The 26652-nt window shown below is 50.0% G+C and overlaps 1 protein-coding gene across 1 annotated transcript in view; it reads right to left on the reverse strand.

Annotated features, from left to right (window-relative positions):
* MRRF (mitochondrial ribosome recycling factor) overlaps window positions 1–26652 on the reverse strand; it is a 41482-nt gene that overhangs the window by 2891 nt on the left and 11939 nt on the right. Inside the window, exons 3-6 of the mRNA XM_075324097.1 lie at window positions 13624–13779; window positions 9937–10055; window positions 7565–7656; window positions 7183–7342 (exon numbers count right to left, since the gene is read on the reverse strand). Coding sequence (XP_075180212.1) covers window positions 7183–7342; window positions 7565–7656; window positions 9937–10055; window positions 13624–13779 — 527 coding nt within the window. The remainder of the gene's footprint in view (window positions 1–7182; window positions 7343–7564; window positions 7657–9936; window positions 10056–13623; window positions 13780–26652) is intronic.

A 26652-nucleotide genomic window follows, 5' to 3' on the forward strand; every position in this document is an offset into this window, starting at 1 on the left:
TTGCACCCTGTTGTGCACTCCGTTCCGCAAATATAGATTTCTACTTAGGAAGCTTAGATATCCCCATGACCATAATAACCAGGAGAATTCATTCAACACGTTATTTGGTGTGAAATGTGAATAATAAAAAAAATATATAAACCGAAAAAGTAAACTAAACATTTTTTTCCTATATCTGTGTTTAAAAGAAAATAAAAAAAATTCTATAAAATCACACAATCATATCATATCATAGTATATATATATATATATATATATATATATATATATATATATATATATATATATATATATTTATTGTGAGACTGTGACCGGGGTTATCTATGACGGCCGGTATGTCTCGCCCCGGTTGTGCTCACTCCATGATAGAAAGTACATCCACTCTAGGGTTAATGCTGTTTCCTTACAGGCTGAAGGAAGGGTTAAATGCAAACAGGAACAAGGGCATGTGTGCCGGGTATGAGGGAGTGAACACAACTCCCTGAGTTCTCTGCTGGAGAGGTACATGTATATTGGTGTGGACTTTTGTTTGGACATTAAAACCGTGTGCTGTGAACCTTAATGTCTGGATCCCGTGTCTTCTGCTGCGCAGCCGACCGTGCTACCTCACATATGGTGGAGAATGCGGGCATCCCAGCCGGTGAGGTGTAGCTTCCTTTTCTGGTGACCCGGTAGCACATGTCCTGGATTCAAGCGGCTATACTACAGCCCAAACCCAGCGACGCCATGGAGGACATACTAAAGCATTTGGCTCAGGCTAATGCACAGCAACAACAGGCTAATGCACAGCAGCAACAGACCAATGCACACCTGCTCCAATCCTTGAAATCGCAGGAACAAAGACACCAAGAACAGCTGGTTCAGGCCAATGCACGTCAGCAGCAAGCCTTACAATTGCAGGAACAAAGACATCAAGAACAGATGGTTCTCCTGGCCAAGTTGATCCGTGCCGGACCGGCAGCAACAACCCCGGGACCGGGTGATGACGGCAGCGTCCGGAAAGCGGTGAGACAAGCGTTGCAAAAGATGACCCCGGGGGATGATGTGGAAGCGTTCCTGGCGGTGTTTGAGCGGGTGGCCGAGCGGGAAAAGCTGCCGACCCCCCAGTGGGCTGAGGTATTGTCGCCCTATCTGACGGGGGAACCCCAAAAAGCGTACCTGGACCTCTGTACCGAGGACGCCATTGACTATGTGACCCTAAAAGCCAAAATACTGGCACGGTTGGGGGTGAATACCTATGTACGGGCTCAGCGGGTAAATCAGTGGTTCTATGAGGAAGCCAAACCCGTACGCTCCCAGGCCTATGACTTACTGCATCTTGTAAAAAAGTGGTTGCAGCCGGACACTCTGAGCCCGGCGCAGATGGTGGAAAGGGTAGTAGTGGATCGTTTTGTGCGCACTTTACCCGTCACCGTTCAACGGTGGGTAGGACAGGGTGACCCGAGTACCCTGGACCAATTAGTGTCCCTGGTAGAGCGGCATGTGGCTACGCAGGACTTGATACGGGACACTGAGACTTTGCGTACCGCCCGTCGGTCCGGCCCCTCCAAGCCTAGGGCCAAGGACCCACCGCTGACAACGGTGCAGGAGTCCCCTACCGTCCCGTCTGAGGCCGCGGCCGCCAATCCTGAGGTCCGGAAGGTTCTGTACCTTAAACGACAACCCGTCAAGGGGGTTTCCGTCCCCATTAGATGTTGGCGGTGCCAGCGGGTGGGACATATGGAAGCCCAGTGTCCACTCACCACGGAGCCCATGGATTGTGGGGTTACCCGGCGGGGTTCAATGTATGCTCAGGTGGTGTGTACCGCTGACCGGGTCTCCCCAGAGACGGAGCCCCACTTGTGCCAAATACAGGTGAATGGATGTCCGGTTACAGGATTGTTGGATTCCGGAAGCTTAGTGACCCTTGTGCGATCCACCTTGAGGGCTAAAGTAAAGGCCACAGGACGTACCGTGGGGGTGGTTTGCATACATGGGGACCGCCGAGACTATCCCACGGGGATTGTCACCATCACAGCACCTTGCGGTCAGGTGCAACATGAGGTGGGACTTATTAACACTCTTCCCTATGACGTGATCCTAGGAAGGGATCTGCCCTATTTTTGGACTTTATGGAAGGGACCCCCTAAGTCTCCTCAGATATTGGTCAGTCCGGGACCTGAGCCCTACAATCCTGAATCCGGGACACCTGCCGTAGGGGTCCCCATGATAGGGACAGAATGTGAACCCGATAGGTCGCCCCTAGAGGTATTGGCAGGAGAGGCTGAGACGGTCTAACCCATCCTGGAGTTGGAGGCGTCCCCGGATACGTTTGGGACTGCCCAACTCCAGGACCCTACATTAATACATGCCCGGAGTCGGGTGACAGTAATTGACGGGGTGGCACAGCTGCCCGGTGCCCAGGTAAGGTACCCCCATTTCGCTCTTAAGCAGGATTTACTCTACCGGGTAGATGAAATACGGGGCGTGGGGGTAGAGCAGTTGGTGGTGCCCCAGCCGCATCGCCGGCGGGTCCTCGACTTGGCTCATAAACACCTGATGAGTGGCCACCTAGGGGTCAAGAAAACGCAGGAGCGAATATTGCAAAGGTTCTATTGGCCCGGAGTCTTTGGGGAGGTAAAACGGTTCTGCGAAACCTGCCCGGAGTGTCAGCTTACCGCACCCCTGACCCATTTTCGCAGTCCGTTGGTACCGTTACCCATTATAGAAGTCCCTTTTGAACGGATAGGGATGGATCTGGTGGGGCCCCTCGTAAAGTCCGCTCGAGGGCACCAACACATCCTAGTGATCGTTGACTATGCCACCCGGTATCCCGAGGCGATACCTCTCAGACATACTGCAGCAAAGCTTATAGCTCGGGAGTTGTTTGCTGTGTTCTGCCGGGTGGGGTTGCCCAAGGAGATCCTTACGGATCAGGGGACCCCATTCATGTCTAAAGTGACCAAAGAGCTATGCCGGCTACTCCAGATCAAGCAGTTGCGTACGTCTGTGTATCATCCTCAAACGGACGGTTTAGTGGAGCGATTCAATAAAACCCTGAAAACCATGCTCAAAAGGGTGATTTCAAAAGACGGGAAAGACTGGGATATGATGCTTCCCTATTTGATGTTTGCCATCCGAGAGGTGCCACAGGCATCCACGGGGTTTTCGCCTTTTGAATTGTTATACGGGCGACATCCCCGGGGATTGTTGGACCTGGCAAAGGAAACATGGGAGCAAGAGCCCACCCCCCATAAAAGTGTGATTGAACACATTTTGGGTGTGCAGAACCGCATAAGCGCGGTCATGCCAATTGTGAAGGAGCATTTACAGGAAGCTCAGGCCGCGCAAAGCGGCCGCTACAATAGACAAGCCACCGTGCGGACCTTTAAACCCGGGGATCGGGTGTTGGTATTAATCCCCACGGCGGAGAGTAAATTCCTGGCTCAGTGGCAAGGCCCCTACGAGATAAAGGAAAGAGTCGGGGTGGTTAACTATAAAGTATTGCAGCCCGGTAGGCGGAAACTTGAACAAATCTACCATGTCAACTTATTAAAACCTTGGCAGGAACGGGAAAGCCTGATGGCTGTTTTTTCCCCATCTCCCTCCTCTTCGGGTCGTTCACCTCCGGCTCCAGCGACCTCCGGAGAGGACGAACCGGAAGTAAGGATTGGAGAAGCCCTCACCAAGACTCAGAGGCGAGAGGCCAGACGGTTGGTTCAGCAGAACCCCGATGTCTTCTCCGAGCTGCCCGGTAGGACCAGTCTGATACGACATGATATTGTCACCGAGCCCCACCTGAAGGTACGCCTGAAGTCATACCGGGTACCGGAGGCTCGACGACAAGCCATATCGGAGGAAGTAAAGACAATGTTACGCCTGGGGGTCATCGAAAAATCCCGGAGTGAATGGGCTAGTCCGATTGTCCTAATACCAAAACCCGATGGCTCCTTAAGGTTCTGCAATGACTTTAGGAGATTGAACGAAATATCCAAGTTCGATCTCTACCCCATGCCCCGGGTGGATGAGCTGATTGATAGGCTGGGACAGGCGCGATATTTTACCACGCTCGACCTGACCAAGGGGTACTGGCAGGTGCCACTGGCGGAGTCCGCCAAGGAGAAAACCGCTTTTGTTACGCCGGAGGGTCTCTTCCACTATGTTGTCTTGCCTTTTGGGTTACATGGCGCTCCGGCCACGTTCCAGAGGTTGATGGACTTAGTGCTGGAACCCCACCAGGCGTATGCATCAGCGTACCTTGATGACATCATTATTTACAGCTCCGATTGGCAGACCCACTTGGAACAGGTACAAGCGGTGGTGGACGCGCTTCGAACAGCCGGATTGACAGCCAATCCCAAGAAATGTGCGTTGGGACTCGCGGAAGCCCGCTACTTGGGCTACGTGATAGGCCAAGGAGTGATTAAGCCCCAAATTAACAAGGTTGAGGCGATCCAGAAGTGGCCTAGACCCCTGACCACGAAGCAGGTTAGGGCCTTCCTGGGTATCGTGGGGTACTACAGGAGGTTTGTAAAGGATTTTGCGGGACTATCAGCCCCCTTGACGGACCTTCTCAAAGGCAAGAAGTCCGTCATGGTGCGCTGGACTCCGCAGGCCGAGGACTCCTTCCGGGCCCTGAAGGGGGTCCTGTGCGGACAGTCCGTTCTCGTACACCCTGATTTCCGGAAGGAGTTCATAGTACAGACTGACGCCTCAGAGGTCGGCCTGGGGGCAGTGTTGTCTCAGGTGGTTCAGGGGGAGGAACACCCCGTCACCTTCTTAAGTAGGAAGCTCACCCCTCCCGAGCGGAATTATAGCGTAGTGGAGAAGGAGTGCCTGGCGATCAAGTGGGCCTTGGAGTCCCTACGCTATTACCTGCTGGGACGGCAGTTTCGCTTGGTGACGGATCACTCTCCACTGGTCTGGATGAGGTCCGCCAAGGAACGGAATGCCCGGGTTACCCGGTGGTTCCTTTCTCTGCAGAACTTCCGGTTTACGGTTGAACATAGGGCCGGTGGGTTGCAGGGCAACGCCGATGCCTTGTCCCGCGGCCCGTGTTTAATGGCGGGAGTTCAACCCCGCACGCTTGAACTGAGGGGGGGGTATGTGAGAGTGTGACCGGGGTTATCTATGACGGCCGGTATGTCTCGCCCCGGTTGTGCTCACTCCATGATAGAAAGTACATCCACTCTAGGGTTAATGCTGTTTCCTTACAGGCTGAAGGAAGGGTTAAATGCAAACAGGAACAAGGGCAGGTGTGCCGGGTGTGAGGGAGTGAACACAACTCCCTGAGTTCTCTGCTGGAGAGGCACATGTATATTGGTGTGGACTTTTGTTTGGACATTAAAACCGTGTGCTGTGAACCTTAATGCCTGGATCCCGTGTCTTCTGCTGCGCAGCCGACCGTGCTACCTCACAATATTATATATATATATATATATATATATCCCAAAACAGCACCAAAAAAGTCATGCAATTTATGTAGCCTAAAATAAGGCCTCATACAACCATATCAGTGGAAGAAAAAATAAACACATTATAGCAGCTAAAAGGCAGAGCGCCAAAGACGAATAAAATCAAATAAAAAAAAGGAGTGGACATAACGGCCTTTCTAGGCCGGGTAACTAGAGTTAATACATTCCTGAGCTTTCCCTAATGGTGGCGGCAGCTAGTGAGACTTTCATCATTTCCCTTTACACCTATGCAGGATCAGAAAAAGAAGTTCTAACTGATCTAAAGATAAATTATGTCAAGTAACATAAAAAGCAGGACCAACAAATATATTAAAAAAGGTGGACTTACATTTTAAAGAAGTTTTCTACCACTGATATGAGCTCCTTTCTTTTATCCTAACTCTTCCTAACTAACACTTTCCTAATATACTTCTGCTATCTACTCTGCGGCTTTGATCCTTCCGGCTGCAGACCGGAATTGGACCAACTGAGCAGGGCACATCACTGGTTGGGGTAGTGAGAAGGGTGAAGTGTGATGTGGGCATACGTGCTCAGATTGCTGTTGCTCACAGAGAGGCAGCCCCAGCCCCGCCAGTGAAGTGCCCTGCTCAGTGGGTCCGATACCGGTCTGCAACCAGATAAATCAAAGATACAACAACAGTAAGACCACTTTCCCAATGCGTTCCGATCTCCATTCATCAGTCCCGTCAGGACTTCTGTCCGAACTCAGAAAACGTATACTCCCGAAAATGGTCCACGACCGAGCACACGGTGTCTCCGTCTGCACTGTTATAGTCAATGGCCCCGTTAGCGCATATGTCTGGAACACGTTTTGCGTAGGGTTCAGATGGAAGTCCTGATGGGACCACTGCACGGAGATTGGAACGCAATGTGAAAGGGGCCTAAAGGTATTTACGCACCATAGAGTAGATAGCAGAAGTATATTAGGACACACAACATTGTTTGTTATAAATGACTTAAGGCCGCTTTACACACTGCGATATCGGTACCGATATCGCTAGTGTGGGTACCCGCCCCATCTGTTGTGCGACACGGGCAAATCGCTGCCCGTGCCGCACAACATCGCCGAGACCCGTCACACGTACTTACCTGCGCGGCGACGTCGCTGTGACCGGCGAACCGCCTCCTTTCTAAGGGGGCGGTTCGTTCAGTGTCACAGCTGCGTCACTGAACCGCCGCCCAATAAAAGCGGAGGGGCTGAGGATGAACGGGACGTAACATCCCGCCCACCTCCTTCCTTCCACATAGCGGGCGGAAGCAGGTAGGGAGAGCTTCCTCGTTCCTGTGGTGTCACACGGAGCGATGTGTGCTGCCGCAGGAACGAGGAACAACTTCGTTACTGCTGCAGTAACGATATTTGAGAATGGACCCCCATGTCCCCAATGAGCGATTTTGCACGTTTTTGCGACGATGCAAAATCGCTCATAGGTGTCACACGCAACGGCATCGCTAATGCGGCCGGATGTGCGTCACCAATTCCGTGACCCCCAACGAGATCGCATTAGCGATGTCGTAGCGTGTAAAGCCCCCTTTAGTGACCAAATGTAGAACTGGTGGAGGAAGGTTGAACTAGATGGACCTAGGTCTTTTTTCAACCTAAGTAACTATGTAACTACATAGGAAAGTGTTAGTTAGGAAGAGTTAGGACAAAAGAAAGGGGATCACAAATAGTGGAAAACCTCATTAAGTAACACAAAATACACAAGGGCAAACACCATTATTATGTTACCTGTTTTTCTATCAACTTTATCGTGTCTTCGGAAACTGTAGACTTGGATTTTTTTACGTCGTTAACGGCCCCGGAGCGGATCTTTCGTACAGAATCCTTGGCTTTGTTTGTCAGCTGTTTGGCCAGTTTTGTCAAATTCTCCCTGTGTTCTCGAGTTACCCTGAAGTGAACAAGTAAGTAGGTTACTCAAGAAATACACTGTAGGTATAAAAAAGGTTTAAAAGCCAGTCTTGTTCCCACGATCCACATTATAGGCAACACACATTGGACTGAAAAGGTGTCAGCGCTAGGTTACGAGCTCTATATCGTGACAGCACAGTACTGTGTGGGCTCTGTGTAGTCTCCTCATTACATGTAATGTGCAAGTCTAACATTTACTTACGGAGGGACCGGTACATGGATTAACGTCCCGTCTAGTTCCGGATTCAAATTCATCTGGCTTTGTCTGATAGCCGTCACGGCTGCATCCGCACTCTGCATAAAATAACAGAGACATTGGAAATGTCAAAGCATTTGTCATCTAGCGCATTGTAATAAATTCAGCATGTGAAGAGTGCAACACTCATGAGTATAATATATAATACACTTAATATCTACATTTGAACAGCAAGAGCCAATGAAAAGACAGGAGGCGTGTCTCAGACTACCGCAGACTCCCTGTAGTTAAACTGTAGTCACAGATCTCAAATCTGCCGTTTTTCATATCTGATGTGGTCATAGCTTTGGAATACTTCTAGTGATTCGGAGAATATTTTCCCGCGACACAATGTACTTTAGGTTAGTGGTAAATTTAGATATGTTTTGCCTTCATTTATCAAAATATCTGAAAATTTGACAGCAAATTTGAAAAATTTACAATCTTGAAGCTGTTGATTAATATGCCCCTAAATCAGATAATCATTCTACACAAAACACTTAAAGGGGTTGTCCACTTTAAGTCATTCCACGTTTCCCTTTAATTAAAGCTACGGTGGTGCTGCGGTTCCAGCAGTGTCGGGGCTCGTATTCCCGTGACTCACGTGAGGTTGTAACGTCACCCGAGCTCTGAGCCCAATCACCACCGGCTTCTCTCTCCCCACCTTCAGTGAGGAAGAGGACTGGAACTCTAGTGCCACCTACTGGGGGTAGCCATCCTAAAAATCATTATCAGCACTTTATAGAGCCTTGTTACATAACTTAGGATAAGAAGGTGAGGCCAGACAATCCATTTGCAGACACATGTTTCGAGGTGTTTTCCCCTCATCAGTGCAAAGCAGGAGGACTGGTATGACTGGGTGAGAAGCCTTGTGTAGCAGAGGCTTAAGGGGTACAATATCTTATTGTGAAAAGTGCCAAGTTGACGAAAGGAGACTTATAAACCACGAAATGCTCCTCTAGGAATGAAAATATGCAAGCCGCCTCTTTAGAGAGAAAGAGTATAGGAAATCTAGTGCCACCTATTGGATATAGCAATATTTCATCTCAATATTGACCTTTTAAAGGACTTCGCCACATGACTTAGGGTAAGGAACAAAAAAGGCACTAGAGTTTCTGCCTCCTTCTCTGAAGAGGCGATTTGTATATTTAAATTCCCAGAGGAGCATTGCATGGCTTATAAGTCTCCTTAAACCAACTTGGCACTCTACACAAGTAGAACCGTTCCCCCTAATAAAAAAAAACTGTGTGATTATAAACTGCAGTCAGGTAACTGCCTCTGATATAATGAGGCAAATACATTTTTTGGGTGGTAGAGTTCTGGTTGTTCACTGTGGATTGCAGGCAGTCAATTTGCATTTTACTCTTCCACAGAACCTCATATCAATTACCCTCAGTGTAGGTTGGGCGTCCCTGCACTACTCGCCCTCCTCCCTGTAGGGACACCGACTCACTTACCGTCGTGGCCGGCCAGCAGTGCCCTGCCTGGCTTCCCCATGGTCTTCCAGGTGGGTCTCCCCTGCTTCCGGGGCCTGTGCACTCTGCACAGGTCCACCGGGAGTGCTCCTAGGGCGTGCGTGGACAAATGCTCTTCTCTAAAAGGGGTCAATGCGCCATTTCCCGGAAGTGCCTCTCAGCCCATCGCTAAGAGGCACTGGGTACTGGCAGTGGGTAGCTAAGGCACTCTCCCACTAGGGGAAGTGCCTGAGCAAAGTGGTTTGTTAGTTAGTAGTCTGTTCCCTAGTTAGCTAGTTGTCAGGTCCCTTTGTCCACTGTCCATGCCAGTGTACAATTACTTATTTCCCATTCCCTTACCCTGTCAGTTCTCCCGGTACCTGTCCATCCTATCTGCCTCAGCCATCCCTATCTACACTAGTGACTGTACCTGTCCGTCCTGGCCATGCTATCTGCCTTAGGTCCCCGGTCCCTGTCTACATTTGAGACTCTGCCAGTCCGCACCGGTGTCTGTCCTTGTCCTGGGGCTTAAGATCCGGTCACTGCCCTGGGAGTGGCACCTGGCGTCTGCCTCGGACCAGGTGCTTAGTCAAGCCCCAAGTGTGGTCCAGTGGGTCCACTTCTGCACGCCGCCTTACCATCACTAGCGTGAGCGTTACACCCACTCACTTAATGAAGGAATATTTAGAAACAAAATTTCCTATTGAAAATATTTGGAAAAGGTTTTGCAGGCAATTGGTCTGAGTGCAGAATACACACCAAAAAAAGGGAAGAAAAACCCAAAACAACCTCCATGTGAACATGCCATAAACCTGTCTTAGTCCACAAGTGATAACTCAATGCTATAGTAATATAGGGTCTCATTAAGATCAGAACTTGACTTACCTCTGGAAAACTTGCCATGTTGATTACAAATAGACGGGGAGACTTGAGGGTGATTTGTCCTAAATGACTTAATGGGAATTTTCCATCATTTGTTTTGACAATTATATGATCAAATGCACCTAAAAACATGATGAACAACAAAATTAGACAGGTACGACTTCATCAAAAGTCCCTTTATATAGTAAGATATCTTTCCCATTGAGAATCAGTGGTGCTGATTCATAGGCAGGCTAGCAAGAGTTAATCTCAGTTAGTCTGTTTGTTAGGCTCCTGTGATCACATGTGGTGGGGAAGCCAATCACATCTGCTACCAGCCTATTTATGCTGGATGAAATATTCTACCCATGCCAGCTATAGGTTATTCTAGGTTTATCTGTGAGCCTTGGTGTCCCAGACTATCAGGTGAAAGTGTTGCTTTTGCTTGGACCGGTTAGGCCCCTTTAACACATCTGGCATTTCGTCGGATGCCGGATCCGGCACGCATGCAGTATAGCAGATTAATTTGCAGTGGAAGCGTGACACCATGTGGACAAATGTGGTTGTGCATGAAGCTCACAACCACATGAGTCATGCTTCCACTGTAAATGAATGTACTGTACTGCATGCGTGCCGAAAATGAAATGCCGGATGTGTGAAACGAGCCTTATGGAGTTTACCCCTGTTGTCTTGTTGCTTCCTTCTTGCTCTTGCTTTCCTCCTAATCTCTAAATTGTTTTATGCCTGTGTGTGTGCTGGGTAACAAAGTTTTGGTTTCCACTGTCGGTCTATCTCTGTGGTTTTCAACATCTGGGAAGAAGGGGGAGAGGAAATAAGACCAGGATTGGTCAGGAACAGGGACAGGAAGGAGACTCAGGCCTCTCCACCATTAGGAGTATCCCTGAGGTTAACGATAGCATAGGGCTTCCCTAGCTTGAAGGTTGACTTATGAACCTCGATTCCTTATTATCTGTAGTCATCATGACATTATCAGTTCAAATGCTGATTTCTCCGGAATGGAGAAAGAAAGGTAATTGCTGGGGATGTCTTTAAAAAAACTACATGAGGATCTAAATTAGTTTGGGGGACGAAAAGTTGCTGACTGATTCCGTTTAAGTAACATGAATCTGATTAGGTTTTGTTTTCAGTTTTTCTCAGCCAACAGAAAAATAATGTTGGTTCCTGGTATCAGCTATGTTGGTTGAGGCCCCTCCCCTTCTGGTCACATAGGTATAATATCAGCACAGGTCCTTCTAGTCACTTAGTAAAATGATTCTATAATAGAATTAGCATATATAACAGGGGAAGGAGGACAGGCAGGGGGGCGGAAATCACTATGAATACCAGCCCCAGCTATCAGCTGATTGGCAGCTGCTGACACTCAAAGCTGCTCATTTTACAAACTTTACTTGCTTGTGTTTCAAAACCTATTTATCCGATCTCACAACTAAAGGTATGTATAGAATCAGCCTGATAGTGCCAGTATAGCACTGGCTTTAGGTTATATAAGAAAATCCTGGTGATTGGTGCGGTTTAAGAAGAATAGAAATGGAGAATGATTCTATTACTGTATATACTCGCGTATAAGCTGAGTTTTTCAGCCCATTTTTTATGGTGAAAATGCCCCCCTCGGCTTATACTCAAGTCAGGTAAAAAAAAAAAAACAAACAAAAAATAACCCACAAAACCCCACAAAATTCTCACCTGTCCTCCGTTCCTGCGCTGTCCCTTAGCGGGTTCTTCCTGACCGCAGGCACACAGAACCCCTCCGTGATCGCTGCACGAGACCGCCGCATCATACCAGGAAGGAGCCCATACATTCTAGCATCTACCCTAACGTCATCGCTTTAGGGCAGTGTTTCTCAACTCCAGTCCTCAAGACCCACCAACAGATCATGTTTTCAGGTTTTCCTCATCAGGTTTTCCTTAATGTTTCACAGGTAATGGAATTATTCCCTGTTACATTGAGGAAAACCTGAAAACATGATCTGTTGGTGGGTCTTGAGGACTGGAGTTGAGAAACACTGCTTTAGGGCCATTGATTGCTTTGCGGCCAAAAAGCATTCAACTGTGGCAAAGTGATGATGTGAGACGCCAGCGACGGCTCCGTGCACCTGCAGCGATCACGAAGGGGGTCTGTGTGGCAGCGGTCAGCAAGAACAGGTAAAGCCGAAGTCTCATATCACATCACCGGGCACGGCCTGACACTCTCCAAACATGAGCGTCTCAGTTGCATAGAAATACATGTAGCTGACCCGTGCCTGTCAGGAGAGTGTGCGGCAGTGCAGGCTGATGTGACAGTCACCCACAAATGTGACCCCGGCCTACGAGGAACCGCAGGAATGGAGGACAGGTGGGAATATATTTTTTTTATGTATTTGAACAGCATAACATGCGTAGGGGACAAGAAGGGGACCTGAATGAGGACATTACTAAAACATGGGGCACATTGCTACAAGGGGCAAGCAAGGATGGGGGCACATTGCTACAAAGGGGCAAGCAAGGATGGGGGCACATTGCTGCAAGGGGCAAGCAAGGATGGGGGCACATTGCTACAAAGGGGCAAGCAAGGATGGGGGCACATTGCTGCAAGGGGCAAGCAAGGATGGGGGCACATTGCTACAAGGGGCAAGCAAGGATGGGGGCACATTGCTGCAAGGGGCAAGCAAGGATGGGGGCACATTGCTACAAAGGGGCAAGCAAGGATGGGGGCACATTGCTGCAAGGGGCAAGCAAGGATGGGGGCACATTGCTACAAGGGGCAAGCAAGGATGGGGGGCACATTGCTACAAGGGGCAAGCAAGGATGGGGGCACATTGCTACAAGGGGCAAGCAAGGATGTGGGGCACATTGCTACAAGGGGCAAGCAAGTATGGGGCACATTGCTACAAGGGCCATGAAAGTATGGGGCACATTGCTACAAGGGGCAAGCAAGGATGGGGGCAAGCAAGGATGGGGCACATTGCTACAAGGGGCAAGCAAGGATGGGGGCACATTGCTGCAAGGGGCATGAAAGGATGGGGTACATTGCTACAAGGGGGCAAGCAAGGATGGGGCACATTGCTACAAGGGACAAGCAAGGATGGGGGCACATTGCTACAAGGGGCAAGCAAGGATGGGGGCACATTGTTACAAATAGCAAGCAAGGATGGGGCACATTGCTACAAGAGGCAAGCAAGGATGGGGCACAATACATTTTACTGGTATCAATTTTTATCTAATTTACCCATAGCTGCTGCATTTCCCACCCTAGGCTTATACTCGAGTCAATATGTTTTCCCAGTTTGTTGTGGTAAAATTAGGGGCCTCGGCTTATATTCTAGTATATACGGTATATTCCACACAAAATTTTCTATTTTCTGGTTCTGACGACTATCGAGATTAGTTTAGAACTAATGAAAACTAACAGAAGAAATTGAGAATGTTGTTGAAATTCCAACTTCTAAAGTATTATATCATCTCTTTGTAGATGACACTGCCATGATAGGAGTCCACGCATGGGATATGCTTCACAAAGCAGGAGGAGCGGAAGACATTTGCTGCAGCATATACAATTGCAGAAGGTAGGACAGCAAACATCTACACGGATTCCAGGAATGGTTTTGGATTGGCACAAGAAGTGTTAGGTGAACTATAGCAGCGGTCCTCATTCAAGGAAAAAGAAAAAAATGGAAGCGTAAGAAAGCAGTGCTGGTGGAGACATCTACTCACCGGGAGACGTTCTGATTGACAGGTTTTTGTTGAAGTCTCCCTTAAGACTGTCAATGGTATTTTTCATATCTTGTTCAACATCTTTTAAATTAATAATGTTTTCGACTAAAGCTGTATTAATATTCACCCGGGCTTGGGGATGGCCTTTAGTTTTTCCTAAGGACACAACAATAAAATACACAAATTAAAAAAAAAAAATATTTGTATGACCCTGAAAACAAGGAGCAGTCAAAAGAGTGGAGGCACATGGTTCTCCTCATCCAAAGTAGTTCAGGGTGCAAAAATCAGCCACTAAGGCGATGGTGTCTGGGTTCTGGGATAAGGAGGGTGTGCTGCTAGTGGACTACCTTCAAAAGGGTTCCACCATCAATGCAAGGTATTATATTGAACTTCTGGACTAACTGAAGGCAGCTCTGAAGGTCAAAAGGCGCGGCAAGCTGTCCAAGGGAACCTTGTTCCTGCAAGACAACACCTCCGCTCACACTGCACAAGCGACCACAGCAAAACTGTCAGAGCTGGGCTTCCAGCTGGGTGACCACCCACCTTATTCACCAGATCTAGCTCCCTCCGACTATCATCTGTTTCCAAACCTGAAGAAACACCTCAAGGGTACCAAACTTCACACCATTTCTGATGCCATGGCTGCTATGGATGCCTGTTTTAAGGCACAACCGAAATCCTTCTTTTTGCTAGGCTTACAGAACTTGGAATACCGATGTAAGAAGTGTGCTGACATTAGTGGAGAGTATGTGGAATAAATATAAAGTTTCATCATCCAATCTCGTTTCTTTCTGGGTAAAGCCAAAGACTTATCAGCAGCCGCTCATATAACGAAAATATAAGATGTTGCTTGCCCCTTCTTACATTTTGCATACAGTATACTGTGTGCATCCCAGAAGTGGATACATTTTGAAATAGAATTTCCTATACATTGGAAGAGGACTGGAAAAATTAACCATAAAATTAAACATTATGTGGTCATAATTTGGGGGTGTGAGATAATAAATTTAGTTTTAGTTATGCCATACTTGCCAAATGTAATCTCAATTACTTTCCCTTATAGAAGAGATATCTTGGTGATTAGCCTAAAAAGAGCAGTCACCTATTTCCACGAAAGGAACCCAACTCTTAAGACTGCGTTCACACCTGCATATTGATATTCTATTTATCTGTTCTGTTTTTAGAAGGAAATACTGTATAACAAGTGGAAACAGAAACAGAGGGATCCCATTGATTATTATGGGATCCGTATGGGTTCCATAATCCCATATACGTTTTTAGACCACAGACACAACAGTACACAGATGGGAACCATAAATAATGAGGCCATCAGTAATGCAATGATATGTTTTTGAAATTAAAAGGGTTGTCTGTTAAAAACAAGTTAGTTATTACTACAGATGAGTGAGCACTACCATGCTCGGGTGCTCGGTACTCGTAACTAGTGATGAGCGGGCACTACCATGCTCGGGTGCTCGGTACTCGTAACTAGTGATGAGCGGGCACTACCATGCTCGGGTGCTCAGTACTCGTAACTAGTGATGAGCGGGCACTACCATGCTCGGGTGCTCAGTACTCGTAACTAGTGATGAGTGAGCACTACCATGCTCGGGTGCTCGGTACTCGTAACTAGTGATGAGCGGGCACTACCATGCTCAGGTGCTCAGTACTCGTTACTAGTGATGAGCGGGCGCTACCATGCTCAGGTGCTCTGTACTCGTAACTAGTGATGAGCGAGCACTACCATGCTTGGGTGCTCAGTACTCGTAACTAGTGATGAGCGGGCACTACCATGCTCGGGTGCTCAGTACCCGTAACTAGTCATGAGCGGACACTACCATGCTCGGGTGCTCGGTACTCGTAACTAGTGATGAGCGGGCACTACCATGCTCAGGTGCTCAGTACTCGTAACTAGTGATGAGCGGGCACTACCATGCTCGGGTGCTCGGTACTCGTAACTAGTGATGAGCGGGCACTACCATGCTCAGGTGCTCAATACTCGTAACTAGTGATGAGCGGGCACTACCATGCTCGGGTGCTCTGTACTCGTAACTAGTGATGAGCGAGCACTACCATGCTCAGGTGCTCAATACTCGTAACTAGTGATGAGCGGGCACTACCATGCTCGGGTGCTCAGTACTCGTAACTAGTGATGAGTGAGCACTACCATGCTCGTGTGCTCGGTACTCGTAACTAGTGATGAGCGGGCACTACCATGCTCGGGTGCTCGGTACTCGTAACTAGTGATGAGCAGGCACTACCATGCTCGGGTGCTCGGTACTCGTAACTAGTGATGAGCGGGCACTACCATGCTCAGGTGCTCAGTACTCGTAACTAGTGATGAGCGAGCACTACCATGCTCGGGTGCTCAGTACTCGTAACTAGTGATGAGCGGGCACTACCATGCTCGGGTGCTCGGTACTCGTAACTAGTGATGAGCGGGCACTACCATGCTCGGGTGCTCTGTACTCGTAACTAGTGATGAGCGGGCACTACCATGCTCAGGTGCTTGGTACTCGTAACTAGTGATGAGCGGGCACTACCATGCTCGGGTGCTCAGTACTTGTAACTAGTGATGAGCGGGCACTAGCATGCTCAGGTGCTCGGTACTCGTAACTAGTGATGAGCGGGCAGTACCATGCTCGGGTGCTCAGTACTCGTAACTAGTGATGAGCGGGCAGTACCATGCTCGGGTGCTCTGTACTCGTAACTAGTGATGAGCGGGCACTACCATGCTCGGGTGCTCAGTACTCGTAACTAGTGATGAGAAGGGCACTACCATGCTCAGGTGCTCAGTACTCGTAACTAGTGATGAGCGAGCACTACCATGCTCGGGTGCTCAGTACTCGTAACTAGTGATGAGCGGGCACTACCATGCTCGGGTGCTCAGTACTCGTAACTAGTGATGAGCGGGCACTACCATGCTCGGGTGCTCAGTACTCGTAACTAGTGATGAGCGGGCACTACCATGCTCAGGTGCTCAGTACTCGTAACTAGTGATGAGCGGGCACTACCATGCTCGGGTGCTCAGTACTCGTAACTAGTGATGAGCGGGCACTACCATGCTCGGGTGCTCGGTACTCGTAACTAGTGATGAGCGGGCACTACCATGCTCGGGTGCTCGGTACTCGAGTCGTAACTAGTGATGAGCGGGCACTACCATGCTCGGGTGCTCAGTACTCGTAACTAGTGATGAGTGAGCACTACCATGCTCGGGTGCTCAGTACTCGTAACTAGTGATGAGCGAGCACTACCATGCTCGGGTGCTCAGTACTCGTAACTAGTGATGAGCGGGCACTACCATGCTCGGGTGCTCGGTACTCGTAACTAGTGATCAGCGGGCACTACCATGCTCGGGTGCTCGGTACTCGTAACTAGTGATGAGCGGGCACTAGCATGCTCAGGTGCTCGGTACTCGTAACTAGTGATGAGCGGGCAGTACCATGCTCGGGTGCTCAGTACTCGTAACTAGTGATGAGCGGGCACTACCATGCTCGGGTGCTCTGTACTCGTAACTAGTGATGAGCGGGCACTACCATGCTCGGGTGCTCTGTACTCGTAACTAGTGATGAGCGGGCACTACCATGCTCGGGTGCTCAGTACTCGTAACTAGTGATGAGAAGGGCACTACCATGCTCAGGTGCTCAGTACTCGTAACTAGTGATGAGCGAGCACTACCATGCTCGGGTGCTCAGTACTCGTAACTAGTGATGAGCGGGCACTACCATGCTCGGGTGCTCAGTACTCGTAACTAGTGATGAGTGAGCACTACCATGCTCGGGTGCTCAGTACTCGTAACTAGTGATGAGCGAGCACTACCATGCTCGGGTGCTCAGTACTCGTAACTAGTGATGAGCGAGCACTACCATGCTCGGGTGCTCAGTACTCGTAACTAGTGATGAGCGGGCACTACCATGCTCGGGTGCTCAGTACTCGTAACTAGTGATGAGTGAGCACTACCATGCTCGGGTGCTCAGTACTCGTAACTAGTGATGAGCGAGCACTACCATGCTCGGGTGCTCAGTACTCGTAACTAGTGATGAGCGGGCACTACCATGCTCGGGTGCTCGGTACTCGTAACTAGTGATGAGCGGGCACTACCATGCTCGGGTGCTCGGTACTCGTAACTAGTGATGAGCGGGCACTACCATGCTCAGGTGCTCTGTACTCGTAACTAGTGATGAGCGGGCACTACCATGCTCAGGTGCTCAGTACTCGTAACTAGTGATGAGCGGGCACTACCATGCTCAGGTGCTCAGTACTCGTAACTAGTGATGAGCGGGCACTACCATGCTCAGGTGCTCTGTACTCGTAACTAGTGATGAGCGAGCACTACCATGCTTGGGTGCTCAGTACTCGTAACTAGTGATGAGCGGGCACTACCATGCTCGGGTGCTCAGTACTTGTAACTAGTGATGAGCGGGCACTAGCATGCTCAGGTGCTCGGTACTCGTAACTAGTGATGAGCGGGCAGTACCATGCTCGGGTGCTCAGTACTCGTAACTAGTGATGAGCGGGCAGTACCATGCTCGGGTGCTCAGGTGCTCGGTACTCGTAACTAGTGATGAGCGGGCAGTACCATGCTCGGGTGCTCAGTACTCGTAACTAGTGATGAGCGGGCACTACCATGCTCGGGTGCTCTGTACTCGTAACTAGTGATGAGCGGGCACTACCATGCTCGGGTGCTCAGTACTCGTAACTAGTGATGAGAAGGGCACTACCATGCTCAGGTGCTCAGTACTCGTAACTAGTGATGAGCGAGCACTACCATGCTCGGGTGCTCAGTACTCGTAACTAGTGATGAGCGGGCACTACCATGCTCGGGTGCTCAGTACTCGTAACTAGTGATGAGTGAGCACTACCATGCTCGGGTGCTCAGTACTCGTAACTAGTGATGAGCGAGCACTACCATGCTCGGGTGCTCAGTACTCGTAACTAGTGATGAGCGAGCACTACCATGCTCGGGTGCTCAGTACTCGTAACTAGTGATGAGCGGGCACTACCATGCTCGGGTGCTCAGTACTCGTAACTAGTGATGAGTGAGCACTACCATGCTCGGGTGCTCAGTACTCGTAACTAGTGATGAGCGAGCACTACCATGCTCGGGTGCTCAGTACTCGTAACTAGTGATGAGCGGGCACTACCATGCTCGGGTGCTCGGTACTCGTAACTAGTGATGAGCGGGCACTACCATGCTCGGGTGCTCGGTACTCGTAACTAGTGATGAGCGGGCACTACCATGCTCAGGTGCTCTGTACTCGTAACTAGTGATGAGCGGGCACTACCATGCTCAGGTGCTCAGTACTCGTAACTAGTGATGAGCGGGCACTACCATGCTCAGGTGCTCAGTACTCGTAACTAGTGATGAGCGGGCACTACCATGCTCAGGTGCTCTGTACTCGTAACTAGTGATGAGCGAGCACTACCATGCTTGGGTGCTCAGTACTCGTAACTAGTGATGAGCGGGCACTACCATGCTCAGGTGCTCTGTACTCGTAACTAGTAGTGATAAGGATGTGTGCGCACGCTGCATTCTTTGCTGCTTTTTTGGTGCAGTTTGTTGCCAAAATCTGCATGTCTCTCCGTCTCGCAGCAAACCCTATGAGAATTCAGAAATTCTGTGCGTTGCTTCTTTTTTCCTTGCAGTTTTGGGTGCAGTAATAAATCGGCATGTCATTTCTTTGTGCGTTTTTCTTCTGCATCTTTAGCCCTTTCAGTCGTTAAATACACTAAAAAAACAGCATGGAAAAAAAAAATGCACGCACAAAAAATTTCTGCAGCATGCTCATACTTCAAAAGTGACTGGTTCTACTAATCGGTGAGGATCCCAGCGCTTGGGCCCCCATGAACAATAATTTATTACCTTTGTTGGGGATAGGTGATTACTTGTTTTATCCAGACTACCCCTTTAATTCCTTTTTTTTTTTTTTTTTTTTTAAAAGTGAAATTACAAGTGTGAACGCTGCCAATGGCACTCCATCAGCTGAGCTCCAAATGTATACCTTTAAAGTGAATCACCAGGTTTTTGCCCCCCCCCCCCATCTCAGAGCAGCATAATGTAGGAACACAGCTCCTGATTCCAGTGATGTGTCACTTACTGAGCTGTTTGCTGTCATTTTTATAACATCAATGTTTTCTCTGCCGCAGATCTAGCAGTTATACAGAGCTCATGAATATGCTGGACTACCTGCAGCACGCCAAGTAGTCCTGTAATAATTACTGATTAAACAGTGATTTTATCAAAACTAGACTAAGCAGCTCAGTAAGTGACACATTGCTGGAATCAGGATCTCTGCCCCTAAATTATGCTGCTGTTTAGGTGGTAAAAACCTGGTGGCGACAGAGTCCCATAAACACTTTTCAATGTAATATGTAGGAACGGTTTGAGGATTATGCTCTTTTCTATTTTTTTTTTTTTTTTTAAAAAGGTGTCCTGACAATAAGCTTCCAGCAGTCTACTTTTTTTGGAACCCTAAGTGATTAGATATATTCAGTGGGCGAGTCTGGCAGAAGAAGGGAATTTTGTTTACTTACCGTAAATTCCTTTTCTTCTAGCTCCAATTGGGAGACCCAGACAATTGGGTGTATAGCTACTGCCTCCGGAGGCCACACAAAGCATTACACTTAAAAGTGTAAGGCCCCTCCCCTTCTGCCTATACACCCCCCGTGGGATCACGGGCTCCTCAGTTTTAGTGCCAAAGCAAGAAGGAGGAAAGCCAATAACTGGTTTAAGAACAAATTCAATCCGAAGGAACCTCGGAGAACCGAAACCATTCAACATGAACAACATGTGTACCCGAAAAAACAAAAATCCCTAAGCAAACAGGGCGGGTGCTGGGTCTCCCAATTGGAGCTAGAAGAAAAGGAATTTACGGTAAGTAAACAAAATTCCCTTCTTCTTTGTCGCTCCATTGGGAGACCCAGACAATTGGGACGTCCAAAAGCAGTCCCTGGGTGGGTATAATAACCCCTCGTGATAGGACCGTAAAAACAGCCCTACCCTACAGGTGGGCAGTCGCTGCCTGAAGGACTTGTCTACCTAGGCTGGCGTCCGCCGAAGCGTAGGTATGCACTTGATAGTGTTTGGTAAAAGTGTGCAGACTCGACCAGGTAGCCGCCTGGCACACCTGCTGAGCCGTAGCCTGGTGCCGTAAAGCCCAGGACGCACCCACGGCTCTGGTAGAATGGTGTTCAGCCCTGAGGGAACCGGAAGCCCAGCAGAACGGTAGGCTTCAAGAATTGGTTCCTTGATCCACCGAGCCAGGGTGGATTTGGAAGCTTGCGACCCTTTGCGCTGACCAGCGACAAGGACAAAGAGTGCATCCGAGCGGCGCAGAGGCGCCGTGCGGGAAATGTAGATCCTGAGCGCTCTCACGAGATCCAACAAATGCAAATCCTTTTCACATTGATGAACTGGATGAGGGCACAAGGAAGGCAAGGAGATATCCTGATTAAGATGAAACGGGGATACCACCTTAGGGAGAAACTCCGGAATCGGGCGCAGAACCACCTTGTCCTGGTGAATCACCAGGAAGGGAGATTTGCATGACAGCGCTGCTAGCTCGGACACTCTCCGGAGAGACGTGACCGCTACTAGAAAGGCCACTTTCTGTGAAAGGCGAGAAAGGGAAACATCCCTCATAGGCTCGAAAGGCGGCTTCTGAAGAACAATTAGAACCCTGTTCAGATCCCAGGGCTCCAACGGCCGCTTGTAAGGAGGGACGATATGACAGACCCCTTGCAGGAACGTGCGTACCTGAGGAAGTCGTGCTAGGCGCTTCTGAAAAAATACAGATAGCGCTGAGACTTGCCCCTTGAGGGAGCTGAGCGACAAACCTTTTTCCAACCCGGATTGCAGGAAGGAAAGAAAAGTAGGCAAACTAAATGGCCAGGGAGAGACTCCCTGAGCAGAGCACCAAGACAAGAATATTTTCCACGTCCTGTGGTATATCTTGGTGGAGGTAGGTTTTCTGGCCTGTCTCATGGTGGCAATGACTTCTTGAGACAATCCTGAACCCGCTAGGATCCAGGACTCAATGGCCACACAGTCAGGTTCAGGGCCGCAGAATTCTGATGGAAAAACGGCCCTTGAGACAGCAAGTCTGGTCGGTCTGGTAGTGCCCACGGTTGGCCTACCGCGAGGTGCCACAGATCCGGGTACCACGACCTCCTCGGCCAGTCTGGAGCGACGAGGATGGCGCGGCGGCAGTCGGACCTGATCTTGCGCAGCGCTCTGGGCAACAGAGCCAGAGGTGGAAACACATAAGGAAGCCGGAACTGCGACCAATCTTGAACTAAGGCGTCTGCCGCCAGAGCTCGGTGATCGTGAGACCGTGCCATGAAAACTGGGACCTTGTTGTTGTGCCGGGACGCCATTAGGTCGACGTCCGGCATCCCCCAGCGGCGACAGATCTCCTGAAACACGTCCGGGTGAAGAGACCATTCCCCTGCGTCCATACCCTGGCGACTGAGGAAGTCTGCTTCCCAGTTGTCCACGCCTGGGATGTGAACTGCGGATATGGTGGAAGCCGTGTCTTCCACCCACGTCAGAATCCGCCGGACTTCCTGGAAGGCTTGCCGACTGCGAGTTCCTCCTTGGTGGTTGATGTATGCCACCGCTGTGGAGTTGTCCGACTGAATACGGATCTGCTTGCCTTCCAGCCACTGCTGGAAGGCTTGTAGGGCAAGATACACTGCTCTGATCTCCAGAACGTTGATCTGAAGGGTGGACTCTTGCTGAGTCCACGTACCTTGAGCCCTGTGGTGGAGAAAGACTGCTCCCCACCCTGACAGACTCGCATCTGTCATCACCACCGCCCAGGATGGGGGTAGGAAGGATTTCCCTTTCGACAATGAGGTGGGAAGCAGCCACCATCGAAGAGAATCCTTGGCCGCCTGAGAGAGAGAGACGTTGCTGTCGAGGGACTTCGACCTCCCGTCCCATTGGCGGAGAATGTCCCATTGTAGTGGACGCAGATGAAACTGCGCGAAAGGGACTGCCTCTATTGCTGCCACCATCTTCTCTAGGAAGTGCATGAGGCGTCTCAAGGGGTGTGACTGGCCTTGAAGGAGAGATTGCACCCCTGTCTGTAGTGAACGCTGTTTGACAAGCGGAAGCTTCACTATCGCTGAGAGAGTATGAAACTCCATGCCAAGATATGTTATCGACTGGGTCGGGGTTAGATTTGACTTGGAAAAGTTGATGATCCACCCGAAACCCTGGAGGGTCTCCAGCGCCACGTTCAGGCTGTGTTGGCATGCCTCTTGAGAAGGCGCCTTGACCAGCAGATCGTCTAAGTAAGGGATCACGGAGTGTCCCTGAGAGTGCAGGACTGCAACTACAGCTGCCATGACTTTGGTGAAGACCCGTGGGGCTGTTGCCAGACCAAAAGGCAGGGCTACGAACTGAAGGTGTTCGTCTCCTATAACGAAGCGTAGAAAACGCTGATGCTCTGGAGCAATCGGTACGTGGAGATAAGCATCCTTGATGTCTATTGATGCTAGGAAATCTCCTTGAGACATTGCGGCGATGACGGATCGGAGGGATTCCATCCGGAACCGTCTGGTTCTCACGTGGTTGTTGAGAAGTTTTAGGTCCAGAACAGGACGGAAAGACCCGTCCTTTTTTGGTACCACAAACAAATTGGAGTAAAAACCGTGACCTTGCTCTTGAAGAGGAACAGGGATCACCACTCCTTCCGCCTTTAGAGTGCACACCGCCTGCAGAAGAGCATCGGCTCGGTCGGGAGGCGGAGACGTTCTGAAGAATCGAGTTGGAGGATGAGAACTGAACTCTATCCTGTACCCGTGGGACAGAATGTCTCGCACCCAACGGTCTTGGACCTGTGGCAGCCAAATGTCGCCAAAGCGGGAGAGCCTGCCACCGACCGAGGATGCGGAGGGAGGAGGCCGGAAGTCATGAGGAAGCCGCTTTGGTAGCGGGTCTTCCGGCTGTCTTTTTTGGGCGTGACTGAGCCCGCCAAGAATCTGAACTCCTCTGATCCTTTTGAGTCCTTTTGGACGAGGAGAATTGGGACCTGCCCGAGCCTCGAAAGGACCGAAACCCCGACTGTCCCCTCCTCTGTTGGGGTTTGGTTTGTCTGGGCTGAGGTAAGGATGAATCCTTACCCTTGGACTGTTTAATGATTTCATCCAAACGCTCACCAAACAGCCGATCACCAGAAAATGGCAAACTGGTTAAACATTTTTTGGAAGCAGAATCTGCTTTCCATTCCCTTAACCACAAGGCTCTGCGTAAAACCACGGAGTTGGCGGATGCCACTGCCGTACGGCTCGTAGAGTCCAGAACCGCATTAATCGCGTAGGACGCAAATGCAGACATTTGAGAGGTTAAGGATGCCACCTGCGGAACAGATGTACGTGTGACCATGTCAATCTGTGTAAGACCAGCTGAAATAGCTTGGAGTGCCCATACGGCTGCGAATGCAGGAGCAAACGACGCGCCGATAGCTTCATAGATGGATTTCAACCAGAGCTCCATCTGTCTGTCAGTGGCATCTTTAAGTGCAGCCCCATCCTCCACTGTAACTATGGATCTAGCCGCAAGCCTGGAGATAGGGGGATCCACCTTGGGACACTGGGTCCAGCTCTTGACCACGTCAGGAGGAAAGGGATAACGTGTATCCTTAAGCCGTTTGGAGAAACGCTTATCTGGATAAGCGTGGTGTTTCTGGACTGACTCTCTAAAGTCAGAATGGTCCAGAAAAGTACTTAATTTACGCTTGGGATACCTGAAATGGAATTTCTCCTGCTGTGAAGCTGCCTCCTCCACTGGAGGAGCTGGGGGAGAAATATCCAACATTTTATTGATGGACGCTATGAGATCATTCACTATGGCGTCACCATCAGGAGTATCCAGATTGAGAGCGGTCTCAGGATCAGAATCCTGATCAGCTATCTCCGCCTCATCATACAGAGAGTCCTCCTGCTGGGACCCTGACCAGTGTGACGAAGTCGAGGGCCGCTCATAGCGAGCTCGCTTAGGCTGTCTGGGACTGTCGTCCGTGTCAGAGCCATCACCCTGGGATGCATGGGACACCCCCGGAGCCCGGAGCTGTTCCAACTGAGGGGGACCAGGGAGCAATGAATCAACAGTGCCCATGGTCTGAGTTACTGGTCTAGACTGCAAAGTTTCTAGAATCTGAGACATAGTCACAGATAATCTATCCGCAAAAATTGCAAACTCTGTCCCCGTCACCTGGACAGTATTCACAGGTGGTTCTCCCTGGGTCACCTCCAGCAGAGGCCCCGGCCGAGCAGGGGGCACAGGGGCCGAACACTGCACACAATGGGGGTCAGTGGAACCTGCCGGTAGAACAGCCTCACAAGCGGTGCAAGCAGCATAGAAAGCCTGTGCCTTGGCACCCCTGTTTTTTGCGGACGACATGCTGTATTCTCCACAGAGCAATCCAGGAGGGTATATAGCCAAGAATCACCAGCGACCGTTTAGTGCAATGTATAGCATGCAAGCATAAAAATACAATTGAACACTTCGTCACTAGTGGGGTCAGCACCGGAGGTGCCGCTTACCGCCCGCTAAAAGCGGGTGTGAAGTCGCCAGAATCCCGTGCCTGGGTCTCCCAGAACTTGTCTCCCCTCTCCAGCTCAGCCTGCACACAGGAATGGCTGCCGGCGTTCTGTGAAGAGGGGCGGACCGTGGGCGTGCCTCAGACAAAGTGCGGGAAACTGGCTTCCCACTGTGCTCAATGTGAGGGCTGGAGTATGTAAAGCAGATTCCAGCCCTCGGCGCTGACGTTCTGTACAGCGTCCCGCCCTTCCCCTGACTGGCAGGCCTGGGGGCGGGAACGAAACGGAACTAGGCCGCAAAAGCCGGGGACTCTAGTAAAAAACGCGGCCGACAAATATGCACGGCCAGCGCGGAAGTCCCCGGCGCACCACAAGTCCCAGCCGCGCCGCAGTAAAAACTGCCAGCAGGGGCCGGCGCGGCAGTTCCCAACACACTAACTCCCTCAGCAAGCTGTGGAAGTGTGGCACAAGCGCGCAGCGCTATTGTCCCCGGCGCACTAACACACCCAGCAATGCTGCAGTGTGCGCGCGGTGTGTACGGGGACACAGAGTACCTTGGCGTAGCAGGGCCCTGTCCCTGACGATACTCCGCTCCATATCCAGCAGATTCCCCAGGGGCTGTGGACGGAGCACGGTCTCTGTGCCTGGAGACCGGTAAATCCCACTTCACCCAGAGCCCTAAGGGGGATGGGGAAGGATGCAGCATGTGGGCTCCAGCCTCTGTACCCGCAATGGGTACCTCAACCTTAACAAACACCGCCGACAAAAGTGGGGTGAGAAGGGAGCATGCTGGGGACCCTAGTATGGGTCCTCTTTTCTTCCATCCGACATAGTCAGCAGCTGCTGCTGACTAAACAGTGGAGCTATGCGTGGATGTCTGACCTCCTTCGCACAAAGCTTGAAAACTGAGGAGCCCGTGATCCCACGGGGGGTGTATAGGCAGAAGGGGAGGGGCCTTACACTTTTAAGTGTAATGCTTTGTGTGGCCTCCGGAGGCAGTAGCTATACACCCAATTGTCTGGGTCTCCCAATGGAGCGCCAAAGAAATTGTTTTACCTCACCAGAATCTCCGCTATATCCGAGCTTCACTTGTGTCGTCCATAAAACTCAAATTTCCCCAAGATAAGAGTTGCCTTTTGCACACAGTGTCCACCATTGGAGCCAGACGGCAATCCTGAACCTCTGCAGCATTGGGGGACGCATACGTATAGTGCCTTGCTAAAGTATTCAGCCCCCTTGAATTTTTCAACCTTCTCCCACATTTCAGGCTTCAAACATAAAGATAAAAATGTTAATGTTCTGGTGAAGAATCAACAACAAGTGGGACACGATTGTGAAGTTGAACGAAATTTATTGCTTATTTTAAACTTTTATAAAAAATAATAGACTGAAAATCGGGGCGTGCAATATTATTCATCCCCTTTACTTTCAGTGCAGCAAACTCACTCCAGAAGCTCATTGAGGATCTCTGAATGATCCAAT

Source organism: Anomaloglossus baeobatrachus, chromosome 9, assembly GCF_048569485.1.
Source record: "Anomaloglossus baeobatrachus isolate aAnoBae1 chromosome 9, aAnoBae1.hap1, whole genome shotgun sequence".
In the NCBI taxonomy this organism is placed as follows: domain Eukaryota; kingdom Metazoa; phylum Chordata; class Amphibia; order Anura; family Aromobatidae; genus Anomaloglossus; species Anomaloglossus baeobatrachus.